Here is a 26,742-nt window from a genome sequence, read left to right as displayed (position 1 = left end):
TACTAGAAGAATGTTATACACTACTAGAAGAATGTTATACACTGCTAGAAGAATGTTATACACTACTAGAAGAATGTTATACACTACTAGAACAATGTTATACACTACTAGAAGAATGTTATACACTACTAGAAGAATGTTATACACTACTAGAACAATGTTATACACTACTAGAAGAATGTTATACACTACTAGAAGAATGTTATACACTACTAGAAGAATGTTATACACTACTAGAACAATGTTATACACTACTAGAAGAATGTTATACACTACTAGAAGAATGTTATACACTACTAGAAGAATGTTATACACTACTAGAAGAATGTTATACACTACTAGAAGAATGTTATACACTACTAGAAGAATGTTATACACTACTATAAGAATGTTATATACTACTATAAGAATGTTATACACTACTAGAAGAATGTTATACACTACTAGAAGAATGTTATACACTACTAGAAGAATGTTATACACTACTAGAAGAATGTTATACACTACTAGAAGAATGTTATACACTACTAGAAGAATGTTATACACTACTAGAAGAATGTTATACACTACTATAAGAATGTTATATACTACTATAAGAATGTTATACACTACTAGAAGAATGTTATACACTACTAGAAGAATGTTATACACTACTAGAAGAATGTTATACACTACTAGAAGAATGTTATACACTACTAGAAGAATGTTATACACTACTAGAAGAATGTTATACACTGCTAGAAGAATGTTATACACTACTAGAAGAATGTTATACACTACTAGAAGAATGTTATACACTACTAGAAGAATGTTATACACTACTAGAAGATACACTACTAGAAGAATGTTATACACTACTAGAAGAATGTTATACACTACTAGAAGAATGTTATACACTACTAGAAGAATGTTATACACTGCTAGAAGAATGTTATACACTACTAGAAGAATGTTATACACTACTAGAAGAATGTTATACACTACTAGAAGAATGTTATACACTACTAGAAGAATGTTATACACTACTAGAAGAATGTTATACACTACTAGAAGAATGTTATACACTGCTAGAAGAATGTTATACACTACTAGAAGAATGTTATACACTACTAGAAGAATGTTATACACTACTAGAAGAATGTTATACACTGCTAGAAGAATGTTATACACTACTAGAAGAATGTTATACACTGCTAGAAGAATGTTATACACTACTAGAAGAATGTTATACACTGCTAGAAGAATGTTATACACTACTAGAAGAATGTTATACACTGCTAGAAGAATGTTATACACTACTAGAAGAATGTTATACACTGCTAGAAGAATGTTATACACTACTAGAAGAATGTTATACACTGCTAGAAGAATGTTTTACACTACTAGAAGAATGTTATACACTACTAGAAGAATGTTATACACTACTAGAAGAATGTTATACACTAATAGAAGAATGTTATACACTGCTAGAAGAATGTTATACACTACTAGAAGAATGTTATACACTACTAGAAGAATGTTATACACTACTAGAAGAATGTTATACACTACTAGAAGAATGTTATACACTGCTAGAAGAATGTTATACACTGCTAGAAGAATGTTATACACTACTAGAAGAATGTTATACACTGCTAGAAGAATGTTATACACTGCTAGAAGAATGTTTTACACTACTAGAAGAATGTTATACACTGCTAGAAGAATGTTTTACACTACTAGAAGAATGTTATACACTACTAGAAGAATGTTATACACTGCTAGAAGAATGTTATACACTACTAGAAGAATGTTATACACTACTAGAAGAATGTTATACACTGCTAGAAGAATGGAAGGTACCGGGTTTGATGCAAGCTTCACATTGAGCTCTGATTTCTTGTTTCTCTTCTCTTTTGTTATCTTGTGACGTGATCAGATGTTTCTGTTTTGCACTTGTGGCTGTAACATATGAAAATTATGATTAAAATATATGAACAAGAATCACAGACATATCTGATATAAATCTATTGTGATGGAGATCTTTCCTGGTTGACTTGTTACATGATTATGTACCATATTGCTCTGATTAATGTCAACCAGATACACTAGGATTAGAATTCATAATGGTTATAAATATAACCATTATTTTTAAGTACTGGACCCATAAGCCAGCGGAAGGCCTCGTTCACATAACCAAAAGCTCCTGATGCGGGTCATCATATGACTAAGACCTGCGTCTTGAAACACTTGATCTGTTCCCTGACAAACCTACTGTGACTTCTGGACGTGTATTTTGTCCTGCAAGCCTACTGTGACCTCTGCACATGTAGGGAGTTACTCTGTGCTGCAGCCTTATTGTGACATGTGCAAATGTGTCTACGTACCTGTAGGGTATTCCGGGGGTCAACGGTTCCGAGGCCTAGTCTATGACCAGGCCTCCCGGTGGATCAGGGTCTGATCAACCAGGGTGTTACTTCTGGTTGCACGTAGGCCAACATACGAACCACAGCCCGGCACTAACTTTAGGTATCAGTACTGCCTTGTCTCAGTTCAGCCAGACCCTCCCACATCCCACAGCCCACAACCCACAACCACTCATCAACCCCCCAACCCACACCCACCCATCCCCCTATTACCACCCTTGTCAGCATAGTTGCTGATCCCTTGTATATGTATGTTATCTGAGTATCATAGTACCATCCATATGTTTTACATACACGACCCCTTGCTAGTCCCAGTGACTAGTTTGTGTGATGTCACGTGATGCCGCATGAGTGCGTGGGATGCGCTGCATCGGCGTCAGTTCCCCTTAATCCAAGCAGGTGTCAGGACAGACAGTTTGGGCTCCCCTTTTTACACTACAATATAGTGTAACCATCCAACAAGTGTGTTAACTCCAACCATCACATCTCCACTAACCCTTCCCACACCCTCACCCCCACTATTTTGGACCCCTCACCCCCCTCCTCAACCCCTCACTTTTTTCTACCCTTTTTCCACATCCTTCTACACTGAACTGTGGCCTGCTGGCTGAAGCTCTTACTTCACACAGCGAGGGTCTGGGTTCGATTCCCAGCGAGGGTAGAAATTTTGGGCGTGTTTCCTTACACCGGTAGTCCATGTTCACCCATCAGTAAAATGGGTTGCTGGATGTTAGTGGACTGGTGTGGGTCGCATCCTGGGACAAAACTGACCTAATTTGCCCGAAATACCCTGCATAACAAGCAGCTTTCCATGTAGTAGTATGTCACTGATGTCAGCTATGACTTCAAGGATGATGGACTGATTACATCGTCTTCACATCTCTACTATTCCCGCCTACTTCCTGTATTCGACTGAAGAAGCCTACTGTGTAGGCGAAACGTTTCGGAATAAAGTTGCTTAACTGTTGCCCTTGTGTCTTACGTACCACCTTGTACATGTACATGAAGAAATAACAAATATTATTATATTATTATACTAATCCCGCCCCGTACTCCTGGATAACCTCTGCTCCATTTTCTCGGATCAAGTTTGTAAGGGATTGCCATATTTCATCTTCTATTTTTTTTCAAATTTATTTTTTTGGGTCTATCTGTATGGTTGGTCTCCAGCTCCTGCCCCTAATCTATTTCCTCAAACCATGACCCCCCCCTCAACCCCTTTTTTCTTGAAATTGCCGATTTCCCCTTTTTTTCGCTCTAGGGTACAGGTAAAACTTGGATCAAGTATTAGGGGTCTACAACTCCTTTAATAATTTTTTTAGTCGTTATATATATATATATATATTATATCTAATATGGAATAATTAATTACATTTTTAAGCTAGATTAGGAGAATTTTTACACTTGTTTTCTATTTTTGCTACATTTAACAGGTCATGACTTATATAAGGTACATTTAACAGGTCATGACTTATATAAGGTACATTTAACAGGTCATGACTTATATAAGGTACATTTAACAGGTCATGACTTATATAAGGTACATTTAACAGGTCATGACTTATATAAGGTACATTTAACAGGTCATGACTTATATAAGGTACATTTAACAGGTCATGACTTATATAAGGTACATTTAACAGGTCATGACTTATATAAGGTACATTTAACAGGTCATGACTTATATAAGGTACATTTAACAGGTCATGACTTATATAAGGTACATTTAACAGGTCATGACTTATATAAGGTACATTTAAAAGGTCATGACTTATATAAGGTACATTTAACAGGTCATAACTTATATAAGGTACATTTAACAGGTCATAACTTATATAAGGTACATTTAACAGGTCATTACTTACATAAGGTACATTTAACAGGTCATGACTTATATAAGGTACATTTAACAGGTCATTACTTATATAAGGCACATTTAACAGGTCATTACTTATATAAGGTACATTTAACAGGTGATGACTTATATACCTGGAGTTTACCTGGAGAGATTTCCGGGGGTCAACGCCCCCGCGGCCCGGTCTGTGACCAGGCCACCTGGTGGATCAGAGCCTGATCAACCAGGCTGTTGCTGCTGGCTGCACGCAAACCAACATACGAGCCACAGCCCGGCTGGTCAGGAACCGACTTTAGGTGCTTGTCCAGTGTCAGCTTGAAGACTGCCAGGGGTCTGTTGGTAATCCCCCTTATGTGTGCTGGGAGGCAGTTGAACAGTCTCGGGCCCCTGACACTTATTGTATGGTCTCTTAACGTGATAGTGACACCCCTGCTTTTCATTGAGGGGATGTTGCATCGTCTGCCAAGTCTTTTGCTTTCGTAGTGAGTGATTTTCGTGTGCAAGCTCGGTACTAGTCCCTCTAGGATTTTCCAGGTGTATATAATCATGTATCTCTCCCGCCTGCGTTCCAGGGAATATAGGTTTAGGAACCTCAAGCGCTCCCAGTAATTGAGGTGTTTTATCTCCGTTATGCGCGCCGTGAAGGTTCTCTGTACATTTTCCAGGTCAGCAATTTCACCTGCCTTGAAAGGTGCTGTTAGTGTGCAGCAATATTCCAGCCTAGATAGAACAAGTGACCTGAAGAGTGTCATCAAGGGCTTGGCCTCCCTAGTTTTGAAGGTTCTCATTATCCATCCATCCATCCAAGATGGGAGCGAGTACTGTGCCTTGTAGAACAGAGCTTTTCACCGTAGCTGCCTCGGACTTTACTCTGTTGACTACTACTCTCTGTGTTCTGTTAGTGAGGAAATTATAGATCCATCGACCGACTTTTCCTGTTATTCCTTTAGCACGCATTTTGTGCGCTATTACGCCATGGTCACACTTGTCGAAGGCTTCTGCAAAGTCTGTATATATTACATCTGCATTCTTTTTGTCTTCTAGTGCATTTAGGACCTTGTCGTAGTGATCCAATAGTTGAGACAGACAGGAGCGACCTGTTCTAAACCCATGTTGCCCTGGGTTGTGTAACTGATGGGTTTCTAGATGGGTGGCGATCTTGCTTCTTAGGACCCTTTCAAAGATTTTTATGATATGGGATGTTAGTGCTATTGGTCTGTAGTTCTTTGCTGTTGCTTTACTGTCCCCTTTGTGGAGTGGGGCTATGTCTGTTGTTTTTAGTAACTGTGGGACGACCCCCGTGTCCATGCTCCCTCTCCATAGGATGGAAAAGGCTCGTGATAGGGGCTTCTTGCAGTTCTTGATGAACACGGAGTTCCATGAGTCTGGCACTGGGGCAGAGTGCATGGGCATGTCATTTATCGCCTGTTCGAAGTCATTTGGCGTCAGGATAACATCGGATAGGCTTGTGTTAATCAAATTTTGTGGCTCTCTCATAAAAAATTCATTTTGATCTTCGACTCTCAGTCTGGTTAGCGGCTTGCTAAAAACTGAGTCATATTGGGACTTGAGTAGCTCACTCATTTCCTTGCTGTCATCTGTGTAGGACCCATCTTGTTCAAGTAGTGGCCCAATACTGGACGTTGTTCTCGACTTTGATTTGGCATAGGAGAATAAATACTTTGGGTTTCTTTCGATTTCATTTATGGCTTTTAGTTCTTCCCGCGATTCCTGACTCCTATAAGATTCCTTTAGCTTAAGTTCGATGCTTGCTATTTCTCTGACCAGTGTCTCCCTACGCATTTCAGATATATCGACCTCTTTTAGCCGCTCTGTTATTCTTTTCCGTCGCCTGTAAAGGGAGCGCCTGTCTCTTTCTATTTTACATCTACTCCTCCTTTTTCTTAGAGGAATAAGCCTTGTGCATACATCGAGTCCACCAAGTTAATCTGTTCTAGGCATAAGTTGGGGTCTGTGTTGCTTAGTATATCTTCCCAGCTTATATCGGTTAGGACTTGGTTTACTTGGTCTCACTTTATGTTTTTGTTATTGAAGTTGAATTTGGTGAATGCTCCCTCGTGACTAGTCTCATTATGTCGGTCTGGGGCTCCACGCATACATGTCTGAACCTCAATTATGTTGTGATCTGAGTATATTGTTTTTGATATGGTGACATTTCTTATCAAATCATCATTGTTAGTGAAGATGAGGTCTAGTGTATTCTCCAGTCTAGTAGGCTCTATTATTTGCTGGTTTAAATTGAATTTTGTGCAGAGATTTAAAAGCTCGTGTGAGTGTGAGTTTTCATCAGAGCTGTCTCCTGGTGTTATTACTGTAACAATATTATTTGCTATATTCCTCCATTTTAGGTGCCTTAAGTTGAAATCCCCCAGGAGCAAGATGTTGGGTGCAGGAGCTGGAAGATTTTCCAGACAGTGGTCAATTTTTAACAGCTGTTCCTGGAATTGCTGGGATGTTGCATCCGGAGGCTTGTAGACTACCACAATGACTAGGTTTTGGTTCTCGACCTTTACTGCTAAAACTTCCACTACATCATTTGAGGCATTAAGCAGTTCTGTGCAAACAAGTGACTCTGCAATGTACTGGCCAACCCCCCCCCCCCCCTTTTGCCTGTTCACTCTGTCGCATCTGTATAGGTTGTAACCTGGAATCCATATTTCGTTGTCCAAGTGATCCTTTATGTGGGTCTCAGTGAAAGCCGCGAACATTGCCTTTGCCTCTGCAAGCAGTCCACGGATGAAAGGTATTTTGTTGTTTGTTGCTGGCTTTAGACCCTGTATATTTGCAAAGAAGAATGTTATCGGACTGGTGGTATTGTTGGTACTGGGGGGGGGGATTTTTTTCCGGCATTAGTATCTGTATCTGTTGGTTTGGAGTGGAGGCCATCGACTGTGGTTCCACTCCAGGAATGACTGGATTTGTTGTACGATTTCTGCCATTTCCTGCCAGTTTTTTTTTCCTTCCTGGCACTAAAAAACCTCTCCCTCTTGAGTGGCTGTGGCTTCCCAGGTTTTCCCATGGCCTGGATGTTTTGTATCTTTTTGTCCCCTTTAGATGGTGTGCCTGGCAATTTAAGTTATAGCACAGTCTTTCCTGTACTGAAGAGGTACACAGTTCAGGGTGAAAAAGCTTACAGGAAGGGAGTTTGCATTTTCCTGTTGTCATATGGGGATGGTATTTTTTAGGGTGGTCATAGTTGCACGTCCCGTCTGTTTTTCCAGATTTCCCATGCCTGCAGATACCAAGTGCATAGTATGTGCACAGGCTTGGTTTCCGTTTGCCTTGGGTTTCTGTGACTGTATTCCCTGTTGGTGCATGTTTCCCTGTCTTATTCCTATCCTCCCTAGCACCAACAATGGAGCTCTCACCAGTTGTTTTTGGTAATATATCCTCACTATTGCTAGTTGAGTCGTCTTGTTTGCTATTTCCTGTGGTATTTCTAGTTTGCAATATTGGTTTTATCTTATCTTTGACTACACTTGTTTCCTTACTACGGCTCCTGTCCCCTATGAGGTCATTTATATGTATTCCTTCCTGCGTATATTTCCCGACTACCTTGACAAAATCTCCAGCTTCACCATTACTGTCTCCCAGGACAGCACCTCCAGCTTCACCATTACTGTCTCCCAGGACAGCACCTCCAGCTTCACCATTACTGTCTCCCAGGACAGCACTATCAGCCCCACATTTACTGACTACCAGGACATCACCTCCAGCCTTACGGTTTCTGACTACATGGCCAGTATCAAGGGCAGTACCATTCAGCCCAGACTTTTTAACAGGTCATTACTTATATAAAGTACATTTAACAGGTCATTACTTATGTAAGGTACATTTAACAGGTCATGACTTATATAAGGCACATTTAACAGGTCATTACTTATATAAGATACATTTAACAGGTAATGACTTATATAAGGTACATTTAACAGGTCATTACTTATATAAGGTACATTTAACAGGTCATTACTTATATAAGGTACATTTAACAGGTCATTACTTATATAAGGTACATTTAACAGGTCATGACTTATATAAGGTACATTTAACAGGTCATGACTTATATAAGGTACATTTAACAGGTCATTACTTATATAAGGTACATTTAACAGGTCATGACTTATATAAGGTACATTTAACAGGTCATTACTTATATAAGGTACATTTAACAGGTCATTACTTATATAAGGTACATTTAACAGGTCATGACTTATATAAGGTACATTTAACAGGTCATGACTTATATAAGGTATATTTAACAGGTCATTACTTATATAAGGTACATTTAACAGGTCATTACTTATATAAGGTACATTTAACAGGTCATTACTTATATAAGGTACATTTAACAGGTCATTACTTATATAAGGTACATTTAACAGGTCATTACTTATATAAGGTACATTTAACAGGTCATGACTTATATAAGGTACATTTAACAGGTCATTACGTATATAACGTACATTTAACAGGTCATGACTTATATAAGGTACATTTAACAGGTCATGACTTATATAAGGTACATTTAACAGGTCATTACGTATATAACGTACATTTAACAGGTCATGACTTATATAAGGTACATTTAACAGGTCATTACGTATATAACGTACATTTAACAGGTCATGACTTATATAAGGTACATTTAACAGGTCATTACGTATATAACGTACATTTAACAGGTCGTGACTTATATAAGGTACATTTAACAGGTCGTGACTTATATAAGGTACATTTAACAGGTCATGACTTATATAAGGTACATTTAACAGGTCTGACTTATATAAGGTACATTTTTATTACATAGGTAATTCAAGAGATGAATCAATATATTTATACATAAATGAACTCCGGTTTTTTTAGAAGTATTAATTATATAACTTATAAAGTCTTACCCGGAATTACAAATCCTCAGTACCACAGAAGGTACTCTTACCACGGTATTATAATTCCTCAGTACCACAGAAGGTACTCTTACCATGGTATTATAATTCCTCAGTACCACAGAAGGTACTCTTACCATGGTATTATAATTCCTCAGTACCACAGAAGGTACTCTTACCATGGTATTATAATTCCTCAGTACCACAGAAGGTACTCTTACCACGCTATTATAACTCCTCAGTACCACAGAAGGTACTCTTACCATGGTATTATAATTCCTCAGTACCACAGAAGGTACTCTTACCACGCTATTATAATTCCTCAGTACCACAGAAGGTACTCTTACCACAGTATTATAATTCCTCAGTACCACAGAAGGTACTCTTACCACGCTATTATAACTCCTCAGTACCACAGAAGGTACTCTTACCACGCTATTATAATTCCTCAGTACCACAGAAGGTACTCTTACCACGCTATTATAATTCCTCAGTACCACAGAAGGTACTCTTACCACGCTATTATAATTCCTCAGTACCACAGAAGGTACTCTTACCACGGTATTATAATTCCTCAGTACCACAGAAGGTACTCTTACCACGCTATTATAATTCCTCAGTACCACAGAAGGTACTCTTACCACGCTATTATAATTCCTCAGTACCACAGAAGGTACTCTTACCACGCTATTATAATTCCTCAGTACCACAGAAGGTACTCTTACCATGGTATTATAATTCCTCAGTACCACAGAAGGTACTCTTACCACGCTATTATAATTCCTCAGTACCACAGAAGGTACTCTTACCACGGTATTATAATTCCTCAGTACCACAGAAGGTACTCTTACCACGGTATTATAATTCCTCAGTACCACAGAAGGTACTCTTACCACGCTATTATAATTCCTCAGTACCACAGAAGGTACTCTTACCACGCTATTATAATTCCTCAGTACCACAGAAGGTACTCTTACCACGGTATTATAATTCCTCAGTACCACAGAAGGTACTCTTACCACGCTATTATAATTCCTCAGTACCACAGAAGGTACTCTTACCACGCTATTATAATTCCTCAGTACCACAGAAGGTACTCTTACCACGCTATTATAATTCCTCAGTACCACAGAAGGTACTCTTACCACGGTATTATAATTCCTCAGTACCACAGAAGGTACTCTTACCACGCTATTATAATTCCTCAGTACCACAGAAGGTACTCTTACCACGCTATTATAATTCCTCAGTACCACAGAAGGTACTCTTACCACGCTATTATAATTCCTCAGTACCACAGAAGGTACTCTTACCATGGTATTATAATTCCTCAGTACCACAGAAGGTACTCTTACCACGCTATTATAATTCCTCAGTACCACAGAAGGTACTCTTACCACGCTATTATAATTCCTCAGTACCACAGAAGGTACTCTTACCACGCTATTATAATTCCTCAGTACCACAGAAGGTACTCTTACCATGGTATTATAATTCCTCAGTACCACAGAAGGTACTCTTACCACGCTATTATAATTCCTCAGTACCACAGAAGGTACTCTTACCACGCTATTATAATTCCTCAGTACCACAGAAGGTACTCTTACCACGCTATTATAATTCCTCAGTACCACAGAAGGTACTCTTACCATGGTATTATAATTCCTCAGTACCACAGAAGGTACTCTTACCACGCTATTATAATTCCTCAGTACCACAGAAGGTACTCTTACCTCGGTATTATAATTCCTCAGTACCACAGAAGGTACTCTTACCATGGTATTATAATTCCTCAGTACCACAGAAGGTACTCTTACCATTTTATTACATTTCCTCAGCTCCTGGTCCTCTTGACACTTGATAATTATCGATGTTCAAACTTGGATTATCTAAATTTTACACTTTTGCGAGTTAAATTTAAATAAGTTAATATTATATTACATAAATTTGTAACTTTTTCCAATTTTTCCACCTTGCGATGTTTTCCACTTTTTTTTTATGGTAAACACTTACGAGTCCTGGTCTGAGATCGGGCCCCGGGGGGGCGTTGACCCCCGACACACTCTCCAGGTATACTCCAGGATTCAAATGTTATCGTAATGCAAATTTTACGCCTCATACAACATTCACAGCTCAACACATTCACACATCACCATCAACATTCACACATCACCATCAACTTCCATCTACACTAACATCAATGTTCACATTATTACAATTTCCAGCATTTTTCACTAATAACAACAACATCAACATTCACATCTACCAATAATATTCACAATTTTTCGTCGTTTCCACTAACAATATTACCGACAATATTCACACCATCAACTTTCACACTTCACCATCAACTTTCACACTTCACCATCAACTTCACACTTCACCATCAACTTTCACACTTCACCATCAACTTTCACACTTCACCATCAACTTTCACACTTCACCATCAACTTTCACACTTCACCATCAACTTTCACACTTCACCATCAACTTTCACACTTCACCATCAACTTCACACTTCACCATCAACTTTCACACCTCACCATCAACTTTCACACTTCACCATCAACTTTCACACTTCACCATCAACTTTCACACTTCACCATCAACTTTCACACTTCACCATCAACTTTCACACCTCACCATCAACTTTCACACTTCACCATCAACTTTCACACTTCACCATCAACTTTCACACTTCACCATCAACTTTCACACTTCACCATCAACTTCACACTTCACCATCAACTTTCACACTTCACCATCAACTTTCACACTTCACCATCAACTTCACACTTCACCATCAACTTTCACACTTCACCATCAACTTTCACACTTCACCATCAACTTTCACACTTCACCATCAACTTTCACACTTCACCATCAACTTTCACACTTCACCATCAACTTTCACACTTCACCATCAACTTTCACACTTCACCATCAACTTTCACACTTCACCATCAACTTTCACACTTCACCATCAACTTTCACAATTCACCATCAACTTTCACAATTCACCATCAACTTTCACAATTCACCATCAACTTTCACAATTCACCATCAACTTTCACAATTCACCATCAACTTTCACAATTCACCATCAACTTTCACAATTCACCATCAACTTTCACAATTCACCATCAACTTTCACAATTCACCATCAACTTTCACAATTCACCATCAACTTTCACAATTCACACTTTATAACCATCACATAACAACTCACAACTTTTACCAACATTGTTACAACTCGCAGTTTATAACACCTAAAAGTCAACACAAATAACATCGAGAAACACTTCCAACACTTTCGTAAAGCGTCACAATTTTCATTATAACTCACAAGTTATAATCATCTCTCGTCACAACTTTCAGTTGTGACGATATTCACTCACAACATTACATCACAGTTCTTATAATGCACAAGATTCAAAGAACAACACACGTCTGCCCCTCAAGGGAGGTTCCTTGACGCTGGTGAGGGGCTCTTGATCTAGGGAATTGGATCTGTGTTCCGGTTCCCTGAATTAACCCTGAATACCTTCCATCCCCCACATGCGCTGCATAATCCTACGGGTTTAGCGCTTCCCTGTGATCATAATAATAATAACACACGTTTTCCTTTAACTCCACGGTACAACAGCGTCAGTATCTGGTCCCTCGCGTTTTGTATTCTTAGAGAGAGTTTCGGGGGTCAACGTCCCCGCGGTCCGGTCTGAGACCAGGCCTCGTGGTGAATCAGGGTCTGATTAACCAGGCTGTTACTTCTGGCCACACGCAAGCTGACGTACGAACCACAGCCCGGTTGGTCAGCTACTGACTTTAGGTGCCTGTCCAGTGCCTTCTTGAAGACAGTCAGGGGTCTATTGGTAATCCCCCTTATGTATGCTGGGAGGCAGTTGGACAGTCTTGGTCCCCGGACACTTATTGTGTTGTCTCTCAGTGTACTCGTGGCACCCCTGCTTTTCATCGGGGGAATGTTGCATCTCCTGCCGAGTCTTTTGCTTTCACAGGGAGTGATTTTCGTGAGCAAGTATTATACTATGAGTACCACTGCTAGTATTACAGTATCACTACCACTGCTAGTATTACACTATCAGAACCACTGCTAGTATTACAATATCAGTACCACTGCTAGTATTACAGTGTCACTACCACTGCTAGTATTACAATATCAGTACCACTGCTAGTATTACAGTGTCACTACCACTGCTAGTATTACACTATCACTACCACTGCTAGTATTACACTATCAGAACCACTGCTAGTATTACAATATCAGTACCACTGCTAGTATTACAGTGTCACTACCACTGCTAGTATTACAATATCAGTACCACTGCTAGTATTACACTATCAGAACCACTGCTAGTATTACAATATCAGTACCACTGCTAGTATTACACTATCAGCACCACTGCTAGTATTACAGTATCACTACCACTGCTAGTATTACACTATCAGAACCACTGCTAGTATTACAATATCAGTACCACTGCTAGTATTACAGTGTCACTACCACTGCTAGTATTACAATATCAGTACCACTGCTAGTATTACACTATCAGAACCACTGCTAGTATTACAATATCAGTACCACTGCTAGTATTACACTATCAGAGCCACTGCTAGTATTACGGTATCAGTACCTCTGCTAGTATTACACTATCAGTATTACTGCTAGTATTACAGTATCAGTACTACTGCTAGTATTACACTATCAGTACCACTGCTAGTATTACAATATCAGTACCACTGCTACTATTACACTATCAGTACCACTGCTAGTATTACACTATCAGTACCACTGCTAGTATTACAATATCAGTACCACTGCTACTATTACACTATCAGTACCACTGCTAGTATTACACTATCAGAACCACTGCTAGTATTACAATATCAGTACCACTGCTAGTATTACAGTATCAGTACCACTGCTAGTATTACACTATCAGTACCACTGCTAGTATTACACTATCAGTACCACTGCTAGTATTACAGTATCAGTACCACTGCTAGTATTACACTATCAGTAACACTGCTAGTATTACAGTATGAGTATCACTGTTAGTATTACAGTATCAGTACCACTGCTAGTATTACAATATCAGTACCACTGCTAGTATTACACTATCAGTACCACTGCTAGTATTACACTATCAGTACCACTGCTAGTATTACACTATCAGTACCACTGCTAGTATTACACTATCAGTACCACTGCTAGTATTACAATATCAGTACCACTGCTACTATTACACTATCAGTACCACTGCTAGTATTACACTATCAGTACCACTGCTAGTATTACACTATCAGTAACACTGCTAGTATTACAGTATGAGTATCACTGTTAGTATTACAGTATCAGTACCACTGCTAGTATTACAGTATCAGTACCACTGCTAGTATTACACTATCAGTACCACTGCTAGTATTACACTATCAGTACCACTGCTAGTATTACACTGTCAGTACCACTGCTAGTATTACACTGTCAGTACCACTGCTAGTATTACACTATCAGTACCACTGCTAGTATTACACTATCAGTACCACTGCTAGTATTACACTATCAGTACCACTGCTAGTATTACACTGTCAGAACCACTGCTAGTATTACAGTATCAGTACCACCGCTAGTATTACACTGTCAGTACCTCTGCTAGTATTACAGTATCAGTACCACTGCCAGTATTACACTGTCAGTACCACTGCTAATATTACACTGTCAGTACCACTGCTAGTATTACACTATCAGTACCACTGCTAGTATTACACTATCAGTACCACTGCTAGTATTACACTCTCAGTACCACTGCTAGTATTACACTATCAGTACCACTGCTAGTATTACACTATCAGTACCACTGCTAGTATTACACTATCAGTACCACTGCTAGTATTACACTATCAGTACCACTGCTAGTATTACACTATCAGTACCACTGCTAGTATTACACTATCAGTACCACTGCTAGTATTACATTATCAGTACCACTGCTAGTATTACACTATCAGTACCACTGCTAGTATTACACTATCAGTACCACTGCTAGTATTACACTATCAGTACCACTGCTAGTATTACACTATCAGTACCACTGCTAGTATTACACTATCAGTACCACTGCTAGTATTACACTATCAGTACCACTGCTAGTATTACACTATCAGTACCACTGCTAGTATTACACTATCAGTACCACTGCTAGTATTACACTATCAGTACCACTGCTAGTATTACATTATCAGTACCACTGCTAGTATTACATTATCAGTACCACTGCTAGTATTACACTATCAGTACCACTGCTAGTATTACACTATCAGTACCACTGCTAGTATTACACTATCAGTACCACTGCTAGTATTACACTATCAGTACCACTGCTAGTATTACACTATCAGTACCACTGCCAGTATTACACTGTCAGTACCACTTCTAAAATTACAGTATCCAACATAAAAATATAATTTCATGTTGTGTACAAATTCCAAAGGTTCAAATAATGCTTCTTAACTCATCCATTCTCCAGGATTCTGGCTTTATTATGGTGAGACTTGTAGAAGCCCAAGTAATGGCTTGATAAAGCTCCTGGAGAGCGAAACGTTGCCACAATAAAATGTGACATTAGTTGCACTTGTGTCCTTTTACTTTACAAGCCCAAGTAGCAATACTCACTACTCTTCTGCAAACCCATCCCGACATATTTTCAGATATTCCGTTGTAGATGAATGGCTCAGAGAACCGACATGTTGTGGAAGTAGGTCGTGCCCAAGGGCACGACCTACTTCCACATTGGACAAATGTGACACCACCTACGACTGCTGCCCCTCACCTGTCTACGGTTTATAAGCTGCTTCTCCGCTCTTATACCGTATTCTATTCAAGACTGATGGACTGACCACATCGACTCAAGGCTGAGGGACTGATTACCTCATTCTCCTCCTGTTCTTCAAGTTTATCCTTTGTATGGACTGATGAAGCCACTGTGTGGCGAAACATTTCCTCAATAAAGATACCCAAGAGCTGCACATGTGTCTAATTCAACAACAGATATTCCGTAAACGCTCCGCCTGGGTGATCATGATGTGGACATGGGAACTGCTAAACCTATTAATCTCTTCTCCTTGACAGCTTATCCTGGGAAACAGAAAATATTTAAGCCGGAAGTAATGCTTCTGATAGAACACTAATTGGTGGAAAACTCGTCGGGAAGCAGGTTTAGCCTTGCATACTTGTGATGGAGGTTTTTGGTTGTGTAGATTACCGCAAGGTAAATGAGGTCACTGTACAAGATGCTTACTCTCTTCCACATATGGACGACATACTGGACTTTATGGGTAAGGCTACTTTTGTATCTAAATTAGACATTCTTAAGGTATACTACCAGGTGCCACTAACTGGAAAAAGCAAAGGAGATATCTACGTTCTTAATTCCAGGTCACTGTGACCCCGTTTGGGATGAGGAGCTTGCCTGCCTTGTTCCTATAACTGATCCATCAGGCTATTAAAGAACTTTAAGGCATAATGGACTACAGGGACGATATAGCTGTGTTTTCTGATATGTGGCATCAACATACATCCAGTTTTAAATACTTCTTCGAGAGACTGAGGATATTCAAACAGTTAATCTTCGTAAATCATCTTTTGGAAAATCTACTATAACTTTCTTAGGCCATGAAGTAGGTAGTGGTAAAGTAACACCCAAATTTACCAAAGTCTTGGTCATTCAAAATTATCCTGTTTCCCAGACTAAGAAGTCTCTACAAGATTTTTAGGAGTGATAGGGTTTTATAGGAAATTTTCCTGCAATTCTGCAGACATTGTAGCCTGCCTAACCTCTCTTACTAGTAATGAAATTAAATTTAGTTGATCCTCAAATTGTTAAAAGGCTTTTGATAGGGATAAACCTCTGTTATACTCTTGTCTCCAGATTATTCAAAGCCATTTTTCCTACAGGTTGATGCAGGTGTATTTGGAGTGAGTGAAGCGTTACTTCAAACATCTGGAGAGGAGATCTGCAACCTGTGGCTTACTATTCAGCCAAATACTAGGCCTATCAACTGGCTTACTCCACCATTGAAAAGGAGGCCCTGGTCCTGGTACTTGCGCTGCAACATTTTGATATCCTTGTGTCATCAATATCACACATGGTTACTGTCTTTAGTGATCACAGTCCTCCTAAACAACAGTTTGAGGAATAAAAACACCCGTTTCACGCGATGGCCATTGCAGCTGCAACCCTATAATTTGTCTGTTCGACACACTGCTGGCAGATGAAATCTGTTAGCAGATTCTATCCAAAACTTAATTTATTAGGACGATTTAATGGTGTTAGGGAAAAATTGTCGGTAAGCTCTTCTTTTTTATCCTTATGGTCATAAAGTAAATTTGAGTAAATCTGGCCATATTTTTTTTTTTTTTTTTTTTTTTTGAGTGGACACTTTTCTCGTGTTCATAAGTGCCTTGGACCTACTTCAGCCCTACTGTATACTGTCTCACTCTGAGGTTCATGCCTGACTTTAAGGTTGTTTTTGGGTTATTCATTACCTACTGAGTTGGATGGTTGAGAGGAAAGGTGGTTCCATTAGTAATTCGTGTCATGGTGGCACACTTCCCATAGAGGGACGTCTAGTCCTCGCCATTAGATCCCTTTTGGGGTGGGGCTGTGGCATGCAACGTATATGTAACACACCCATATAGGCATTCCCTCCTGACCAGCAAACCAGTGGGGGCCTCCTTGTCATGCTGGCAGCTCGGTTCAACCAGCCAATCAAGAGGAAACCTGCCACTTCTGTGAAGCGATGTCTGGGACTCGTGGATCATCATTGGCAGACTTAGGGTGTCCTGTAGCTCGATCGCTAGCACATTCAACTCTCACACTGAGGTTCGGGGTTTGAATCTCCTCTGGTACGGCTGATAAACATTAGGGTTGGGTTTCCATCAAACACCTGCTGTCCCTGTCCCTGTTCACTCATCAGTTTAAAATGGGTACCTGGGTAAACTCCAGGGCTGGTGTGGGTCGCATCCTGGGGCAAAACTGACTTAATTTGACGGAAATGTTCAGCATAACAAGGGGCTTTCTATATAGTAGTATGTCACTGATGTCAGCTAGACCTGTATACCTTGTACATGTATTTGTAGTAAATAAAGATATTATTATTATTAGTATTATTATTATTACCTCAAGTCTGGTTGCTCACAAACCATACCAAGGGCGGGGATAGAACCCGCGATCAGAGAGTCTCAAAACTCCAGACCGTCGCGGGTTCTATCCCCGCCCGTGGTACGGTTTGTTTGCAATCGTGTCATTACGGTTTCGTGAGTCTGGTTACTCACAGTTCTCACTGTGTCTCTTGCACATATATGTGTATATATACGTCGTACATACACTTGCATGCTTATTGGCGAAGGAATAATAATATTTATATAAATATTTACTAACTGTTGGCTTTTGTTCATCACTTGTTATTACTGTTTACCGTGCTAACTGCTGAGAACAGTTGTTTACCGTGCTAACTGCTGAGAACAGTTGTTTACCGTGCTAACTGCTGAGAACAGTTGTTTACCGTGCTAACTGCTGAGAACAGTTGTTTACCGTGCTAACTGCTGAGAACAGTTGTTTACCGTGCTAACTGCTGAGAACAGTTGTTTACCGTGCTAACTGCTGAGAACAGTTGTTTACCGTGCTAACTGCTGAGAACAGTTGTTTACCGTGCTAACTGCTGAGAACAGTTGTTTACCGTGCTAACTGCTGAGAACAGTTGTTTACCGTGCTAACTGCTGAGAACAGTTGTTTACCGTGCTAACTGCTGAGAACAGTTGTTTACCGTGCTAACTGCTGAGAACAGTTGTTTACCGTGCTAACTGCTGAGAACAGTTGTTTACCGTGCTAACTGCTGAGAACAGTTGTTTACCGTGCTAACTGCTGAGAACAGTTGTTTACCGTGCTAACTGCTGAGAACAGTTGTTTACCGTGCTAACTGCTGAGAACAGTTGTTTACCGTGCTAACTGCTGAGAACAGTTGTTTACCGTGCTAACTGCTGAGAACAGTTGTTTACCGTGCTAACTGCTGAGAACAGTTGTTTACCGTGCTAACTGCTGAGAACAGTTGTTTACCGTGCTAACTGCTGAGAACAGTTGTTTACCGTGCTAACTGCTGAGAACAGTTGTTCAGGCCACAAGACTACACCTGTATCTGTAGTAGTAGCTATAATGAAGGTAGCTACCATGATAGGTATAATGAAGGTAGCTATTATGATAGGTATAATGAAGGTAGCTATTATGGTGGAAGGAACAATGAAGGTAGCTACCATGATAGGTATAATGAAGGTAGCTATTATGATGGAAGGTACAATGAAGGTAGCTACCATGATGGAAGGTACAATGAAGGTAGCTATTATGATGGAAGGTACAATGAAGGTAGCTACCATGATAAGTATAATGAAGGTAGCTACCATGATAGATGGTAAAATGAAGGTAGCTACCATGATGACAGGTATAATGAAGGTAGCTACCATGATAAATGGAAAATGAAGGTAGCTACCATGATGATAGGTATAATGAAGGTAGCTACCATGATGGAAGGTACAACGAAGGTAGCTACCATGATAGATGGAAAATGAAGGTAGCTACCATTATGGAACGTACAACGAAGGTACCTACCATGATAGGTACAATGAACGTAGCTATTATGATAGAAGATACAATGAAGGTAGCTACCATGATAGGTGGGTGTAGTGAAGGTAGCTACCATGATGGAAGGTAAAATGAAGGAAGCTACCATGATGGAAGAAAAAATGAAGGTAGCTACATGAGGGTGGTTACAATGAAGGTAGGTACCCTGATGGTAGGTACAATTATGGTAGGTACCCTGATGATGGGTGCAATGAAGGTAGGTGTGGAGAAATTTTCTCCAGGAGGGGAGTATCAGCCCCCTTCAGCCCCCTTCAGCCCCTTCAGCCCCTTTCAGCCCTGAGGGGCCAAGCCCTCCCAGAAGGGGCGAGTATCTTGTTTACTGCTAGAGTGAGTAATTGATCACAGATGCCGTATGCGTGGTCACATGACCTCTGCTCCTTGCAGTCCAGTGTTGCAAAGTGTATTTTTATAAGAGACAGTGCATCTCTTACTTTAGCAGGACAATTAAGGAAAATCCTGCTCCCACTTTATTACCATAGTAAAGATAGTGGACATTGTTGTCTATGCTTAAGACAGCAAGAATCAAACATTCTGCTTTGCTTCATCGAGGAAGTGGCAAGGAAGCAAGGAGTACTAGGTCAGCTTTTTTTTGTGCTGGGGGCAGTGACGGCATGGAGCGCTGTGGCGTCTTTCAGATTACTTTTGACTCTACAGAGAGTGACACTGATGCTAGGATAACCAACAAAGAACACTGATCTGTGCGTTAGTGTGGACAAAGTGTCTCACAAAACACGATAAACACTTACAGAGAAGTGTGATCAACTTCTTAGTGATATTGTGTGAACAATTATTGATGAACAGTGTAACAACGAGTGTTGCCATCCAGCAGAGTGTAGTGCAACATTCTTCAAAGAACACTATTCTTCAATCAACTCAACGGATATCCGGGCGTAATTACGGGTCAGATACATATACCCAGGTAAGTGTTCTAACTTGTGATGTACTACTATTGACTGCGCAGTTGAGTATAAAGTCGTGAGTTAGTCACTTACCATAAACCCCGGTGATATGCGGACCATTGAGTCCAAACAAGTAGGTATTTTGTCAGCCATCAGTGAATGAAATATGCTGACATAACACCCCCTAGGGGTAATTTATAATCTTACAAATTATATTTCTTGACAGCCCATGTTGAGATGGTTTCGACAGCTTCTAGACCTCGTCTGCAGGGGCGGCTGTGTAGACGATTTGCTGTCTTTTATCAGCTAAGTGTTCAATATATTTATATTTATAAATTATATCTTAGCTGGTAAGGCCATTCCTCAACAGTAGGTGCCCTGATGGTAGGTACAATAAAGGTAGGTACCCTGATGGTAGGTACTGTGAAGGTAAGAACCCTGATGGTAGGTACAATAAAGGTAGGTACCCTGATGGTAGGTACTGTGAAGGTAAGAACCCTGATGGTAGGTACTGTGAAGGTAAGAACCCTGATGGTAGGTACAATAAAGGTAGGTATCCTAATGGTAGGTACTGTGAAGGTAAGAACCCTGATGATAGATACTGTGAAGGTAGGTACCTTGATGGTAGGTACAATAAAGGTAGGTACCCTGATGGTAGGTACTGTGAAGGTAAGAACCCTGATGGTAGGTACTGTGAAGGTAAGAACCCTGATGGTAGGTACAATAAAGGTAGGTACCCTGATGGTAGGTACTGTGAAGGTAAGAACCCTGATGGTAGATACTGTGAAGGTAGGTACCCTGATGGTAGGTACAATAAAGGTAGGTACCCTGATGGTAGGTACAATAAAGGTAGTTACCATGAATGTAACTACCCATCTAGAAACCCATCAGTTACACAACCCAGGGCAACATGGGTTTAGAACAGGTCGCTCCTGTCTGTCTTAACTATTGGATCACTACGACAAGGTCCTAAATGCACTAGAAGACAAAAAGAATGCAGATGTAATATATACAGACTTTGCAAAAGCCTTCGACAAGTGTGACCATGGCGTAATAGCGCACAAAATGCGTGCTAAAGGAATAACAGGAAAAGTCGGTCGATGGATCTATAATTTCCTCACTAACAGAACACAGAGAGTAGTCGTCAACAGAGTAAAGTCCGAGGCAGCTACGGTGAAAAGCTCTGTTCCACAAGGCACAGTACTCGCTCAAATCTTGTTCCTCATCCTCATATCCGACATAGACAAGGATGTCAGCCACAGCACCGTGTCTTCCTTTGCAAATGACACCCGAATCTGCATGACAGTGTCTTCCATTGCAGACACTGCAAAGCTCCAGGCAGACATCAACCAAATCTTTCAGTGGGCTGCAGAAAACAATATGAAGTTCAACGATGAGAAATTTCAATTACTCAGATATGGTAAACATGAGGAAATTAAATCTTCATCAGAGTACAAAACAAATTCTGGCCACAAAATAGAGCGAAACACCAACGTCAAAGACCTGGGAGTGATCATGTCGGAGGATCTCACCTTTAAGGACCATAACATTGTATCAATCGCATCTGCTAGAAAAATGACAGGATGGATAATGAGAACCTTCAAAACTAGGGAGGCCAAGCCCATGATGACACTCTTCAGGTCACTTGTTCTATCTAGGCTGGAATATTGCTGCACACTAACAGCACCTTTCAAGGCAGGTGAAATTGCCGACCTAGAAAATGTACAGAGAACTTTCACGGCGCGCATAACGGAGATAAAACACCTCAATTATTGGGAGCGCTTGAGGTTTCTAAACCTGTATTCCCTGGAACGCAGGAGGGAGAGATACATGATCATATACACCTGGAAAATCCTAGAGGGACTAGTACCGAACTTGCACACGAAAATCACTCACTACGAAAGCAAAAGACTTGGCAGACGATGCACCATCCCCCCAATGAAAAGCAGGGGTGTCACTAGCACGTTAAGAGACCATACAATAAGTGTCAGGGGCCCGAGACTGTTCAACTGCCTCCCAGCACACATAAGGGGGATTACCAACAGACCCCTGGCAGTCTTCAAGCTGGCACTGGACAAGCACCTAAAGTCAGTTCCTGATCAGCCGGGCTGTGGCTCGTACGTTGGTCTGCGTGCAGCCAGCAGCAACAGCCTGGTTGATCAGGCTCTGATCCACCAGGAGGCCTGGTCACAGACCGGGCCGCGGGGGCGTTGACCCCCGGAACTCTCTCCAGGTAAACTCCAGGTAAACCATGATGTTAGGGACAATGAAAGTAGCTACCAAAATGGTAGGTACAGTGACGCTAGAAACCATGATGGTAGTTACGATGAAAGTAGTTCCCATGGTGGTATTTACAATGAAAGTACCTACCAAGATGGTAGTTACAAAGAAGTAGCTACCATGATATATACAGTAAAGGTAGCTGCCATGATTGGTACAATAAAAGGAGCTACCATGATGGTAGGTACAGTAAAGGTAGCTACCATGAATGTCACTACGATGAATGTAGTGAAATTCATGGTAACTACCATGATGGTAGATTTAGCTAACATGAATGTCGCTATGATGAATGTAGCTACCATGATGGAATTAACAATGAAGATAGCTACCTGCTAAGTTAGCAACCATAATGATAGGTGCAATGAAGGCTTCCTTGAAAACATAGCTACTAATAAGGTATTTTTTTTATATCAAGGTAGCTAACATATGATGAAGGATGGAATGAAGGTGACTACCATGAAGTAGGTACCATGATAGTAGGTACCATGATAGTAGGTACCATGATAGTAGGTACCATGATAATAGGTACCATGATAATAGGTACCATGAAGGGATAATACATGCAACTTACATGGTAAAGCGACTCTCGAGAGTGGTCTTAGCCATGGTGATAAGGGGTTGCTGCTGCTCCGGTGTGATAGTAACGCTGGTAACTATTTCTAACCAGTTCACTTTGACACGGCGACGAGCCAGCCCACGGATCATGTGTTGGATGCCCACCTCTGTCACTGTGCTGTTGGTACACCTGATCATCCAGAACCTGATGATGATGATACACCTGTAGTTACCTGTTCCACTGTCACATCTCTTACTACAAACATTACAGTTATCACTACCACAATCATCACTCTCACCACCACAATCATCACTCTCACCACCACAATCATTGTTGTCATAACATCTCTATTCTTTCATCACTTCTGTCACCTCCACCGCCACCACCATCACTGCAGTAACAATATCACTACTGTAAATAGCAGAGATGAGGTGCAGTTGTAACATTTGTCATTAGCAGTAATGTGGTGCCACCGAAGTGGATAGTTTATTGTGTACCCCATATCCGTCCTGTGAACGGTAGCGCGAGAGCATATGGCTACATTAATGGCCTAGGAACTAGGCCCCAAAACGGTTGACAGGCGTACATTTGGATTAATATCTCCATATCTGCAGTTTACCTATCTGTTACAAGCAAATTTAGGAAATTTGCTTAGTATATCTGGTATCTTATTTTCATTAATAAGATATCTTGACATGTCACATAGGTTATTATACTGTCTGTCTCTATATTCCTCAATGAGTGGACAATTAAGCACATAGTGTTCAAGACAGTGACCATATGCCTGACCACATAATTTGCATTTAGTTTGATCATCATCTGTGTGTCTGTCAAAAAACAACAAAATTCCTTACATCAAGGGACTGCTCACGGAGTCAAATGCAATGTTTGCAGCATTCACAGAGACCCACAAAAAGGATCATTATGTCTGCGACAGACTAAAAAGGCAACAAGGGAGGATTGGCCTGTACGTCACAAAGTAACTCATTTGCACAGAACTAATAAACGCCTCAAATGATGTAGTTGAAGTTTTGGCGGTAAAGACAGAAAATCAGAACCTTGTCATTGTGATAGTATACAAGCCTCCAGATGCAACTTTCCAGTAATTCCAGGAGAAGCTTGTGAAAAATGACCACTGTCTAGAAAATCTCCCAACTCCTGCCCCAAACATCTTTCTACTAACAGATTTCAACCTGAGACACCTAATATGGAGGAGTATAGCAAACAATGTTTTAGCAGAGATCACCCCGGGAGGCAGCTCAGATGAAAATTCACACACACACGAACTATTAAATCTCTGCAACAAATTCACCTTAAACCAGCAAATATTAGAGCCTACAAGACTAGAAAATACGCTGGACCTCATCTTCACTAACAACGACGATCTAATATGTAATATAACCGCAGTCATGAAAGTCTCTTCACGAAATTCAATTTCAATAACAAATACATACAATGGGATCAAGTAAACCATGTCCTAAATGAAACAAGATGGGAAGATATCCTAAACAACACGGACCCGAACTTTTGCCTTGAAAAAATAAATTCTGTGGTTCTTGAGATCTGCTCAAGACACATTCCATTAAGAAAAAGAAAGAGAAGATGTAAAGTAGAAAGAGAGAGACGCTCCCTACAGACGAAGGCGAGGAGTCACAGAGCTACTGAGTGGGTCCACACAGTAGCTCTGTGAAGGAGGAGACAGGAATCACAGGAAAAGCTAAAAGTCATATAGGAAAATGAGAAAAACCCAAATTACTCTTCTCTTATGCCAAATCTAAGGGAAAAACAAAATCCATTATTGGGCCCCTGCTTAGGCGGGATGAGACATACACAGATGACAGCCAAGAAATGAGTGAGATAATAAAGTTCCAATATGACTCAGTGTTGAGCGAGCCACTGCCCAGATTAAGGGTTGACAATCCAAATGAATTCTTTATGAAAGAAACCCAACATTTGGTCATCTCAAAAATCTCGGATATTATCCTAGCTCCACAAGACTCTGAAGAGGCAATAAATGACATGCCCATGCACTCTGCCCCAGGCCCAGACTTGTGGAACTCCGTGTTCATCAAGAATTGCAAGAAGCCCCTATTGTGTGCCTTCAGGATTTTACGGAAAGGGAGCATGGACACAGCGGTCATTCCACACACACTAAAAACAACAAACATAGCCCCACTACACAAAGGTGGCAGTAAAGCAATTGCAAAGAACTACAGACCGTTAGCACTAACATCCCATATCATAAAAATCTTTGAGGGGCTTCTAAGAAGCAAGATCGCCAACCACCTAGATACCCATCAATTACACAACCCAGGGCAACACGGGTTTAGAGCAGGGCGCTCGTGCCTGTCCCAGCTACTGGACCACTATGACAAAGTCCTGGATGCTGTAGACGATAAACAAAATACAGATGTAGTATACACAGACTTTGCAAAAGCTTTCGACAAGTGTGACCATGGTGTAATAGCACACAAAATGCGGGATAAAGAAATAACGGGAAAAGTTGTTAGATGGATCTATAACTTCCTGACAAATAGAACACAAAGAGTAATAGTAAACAGTAAAGTCCCAGGCAGCCATGGTGAAAAGCTCTGTTCCACAAAGCACTGTACTCTCTCCCATTCTATTTCGCATCCTCATTTCTGACATAGAGATGTAAGCCATAGCTTCGTGTCATCCTTTGCGGATGACACCCTGATCACCATGGCAGTGACCTCCTTCGAAGACACCGCGAGACTCCAAGCGGACATCAACCAAATCTTCGAATGGGCCACTCAAAACAATATGAAGTTCAACGAGGAGAAATTTCAACTACTCAGATATGGGAAACTTGAAGAAATTAAAAATGTATCGGTATACGACAAATTAAAACCATACAATGGAGCGGAAAAGCAATGTGAAGGACCTGGGAGTTCTAATGTCAGAGGACCTCACCTTCAAAGACGACAATAATGTATCTAGCTCATCTGCTAGGAAAATGATAGGATGGATAATGAGAAACCTTCAAAAGTAGGAATGCAAAGCCCATGATGATTCTCTTCAAATCGCTTGTGCTCTCTAGGTTGAAATACTGCTGAACACTAACGGCCCCCTACAAAGCTAGCGACACTGCAGACCTGGAGAGTGTACAA

The 26,742-nt window shown here is 40.5% G+C and overlaps 1 protein-coding gene across 3 annotated transcripts in view; it reads right to left on the bottom strand.

The window, feature by feature from the left end:
* Positions 1-1,355: 1,355 nt before the first annotated feature.
* The window catches only part of LOC128685852 (uncharacterized), a 106,846-nt gene continuing 81,459 nt past the window's right edge, over positions 1,356-26,742 (bottom strand). For all 3 annotated transcript variants that reach the window (XM_070089525.1, XM_070089523.1, XM_070089524.1), the window contains exons 5-6: positions 23,627-23,815; positions 1,356-1,941 (exon numbers count right to left, since the gene is read on the bottom strand). In XM_070089525.1, the coding sequence (XP_069945626.1) occupies positions 1,899-1,941; positions 23,627-23,815 (232 nt within the window). In that variant the 3' untranslated portion in view covers positions 1,356-1,898. The remainder of the gene's footprint in view (positions 1,942-23,626; positions 23,816-26,742) is intronic.

The sequence above is a fragment of the Cherax quadricarinatus genome, chromosome 28 (genome assembly GCF_038502225.1).
Source record: "Cherax quadricarinatus isolate ZL_2023a chromosome 28, ASM3850222v1, whole genome shotgun sequence".
Classification (NCBI taxonomy): Eukaryota; Metazoa; Arthropoda; class Malacostraca; order Decapoda; family Parastacidae; genus Cherax; species Cherax quadricarinatus.
The sequence above is the reverse complement of the archived record's forward strand: the minus strand, read 5'-3'. Positions and strand labels throughout refer to the sequence as shown.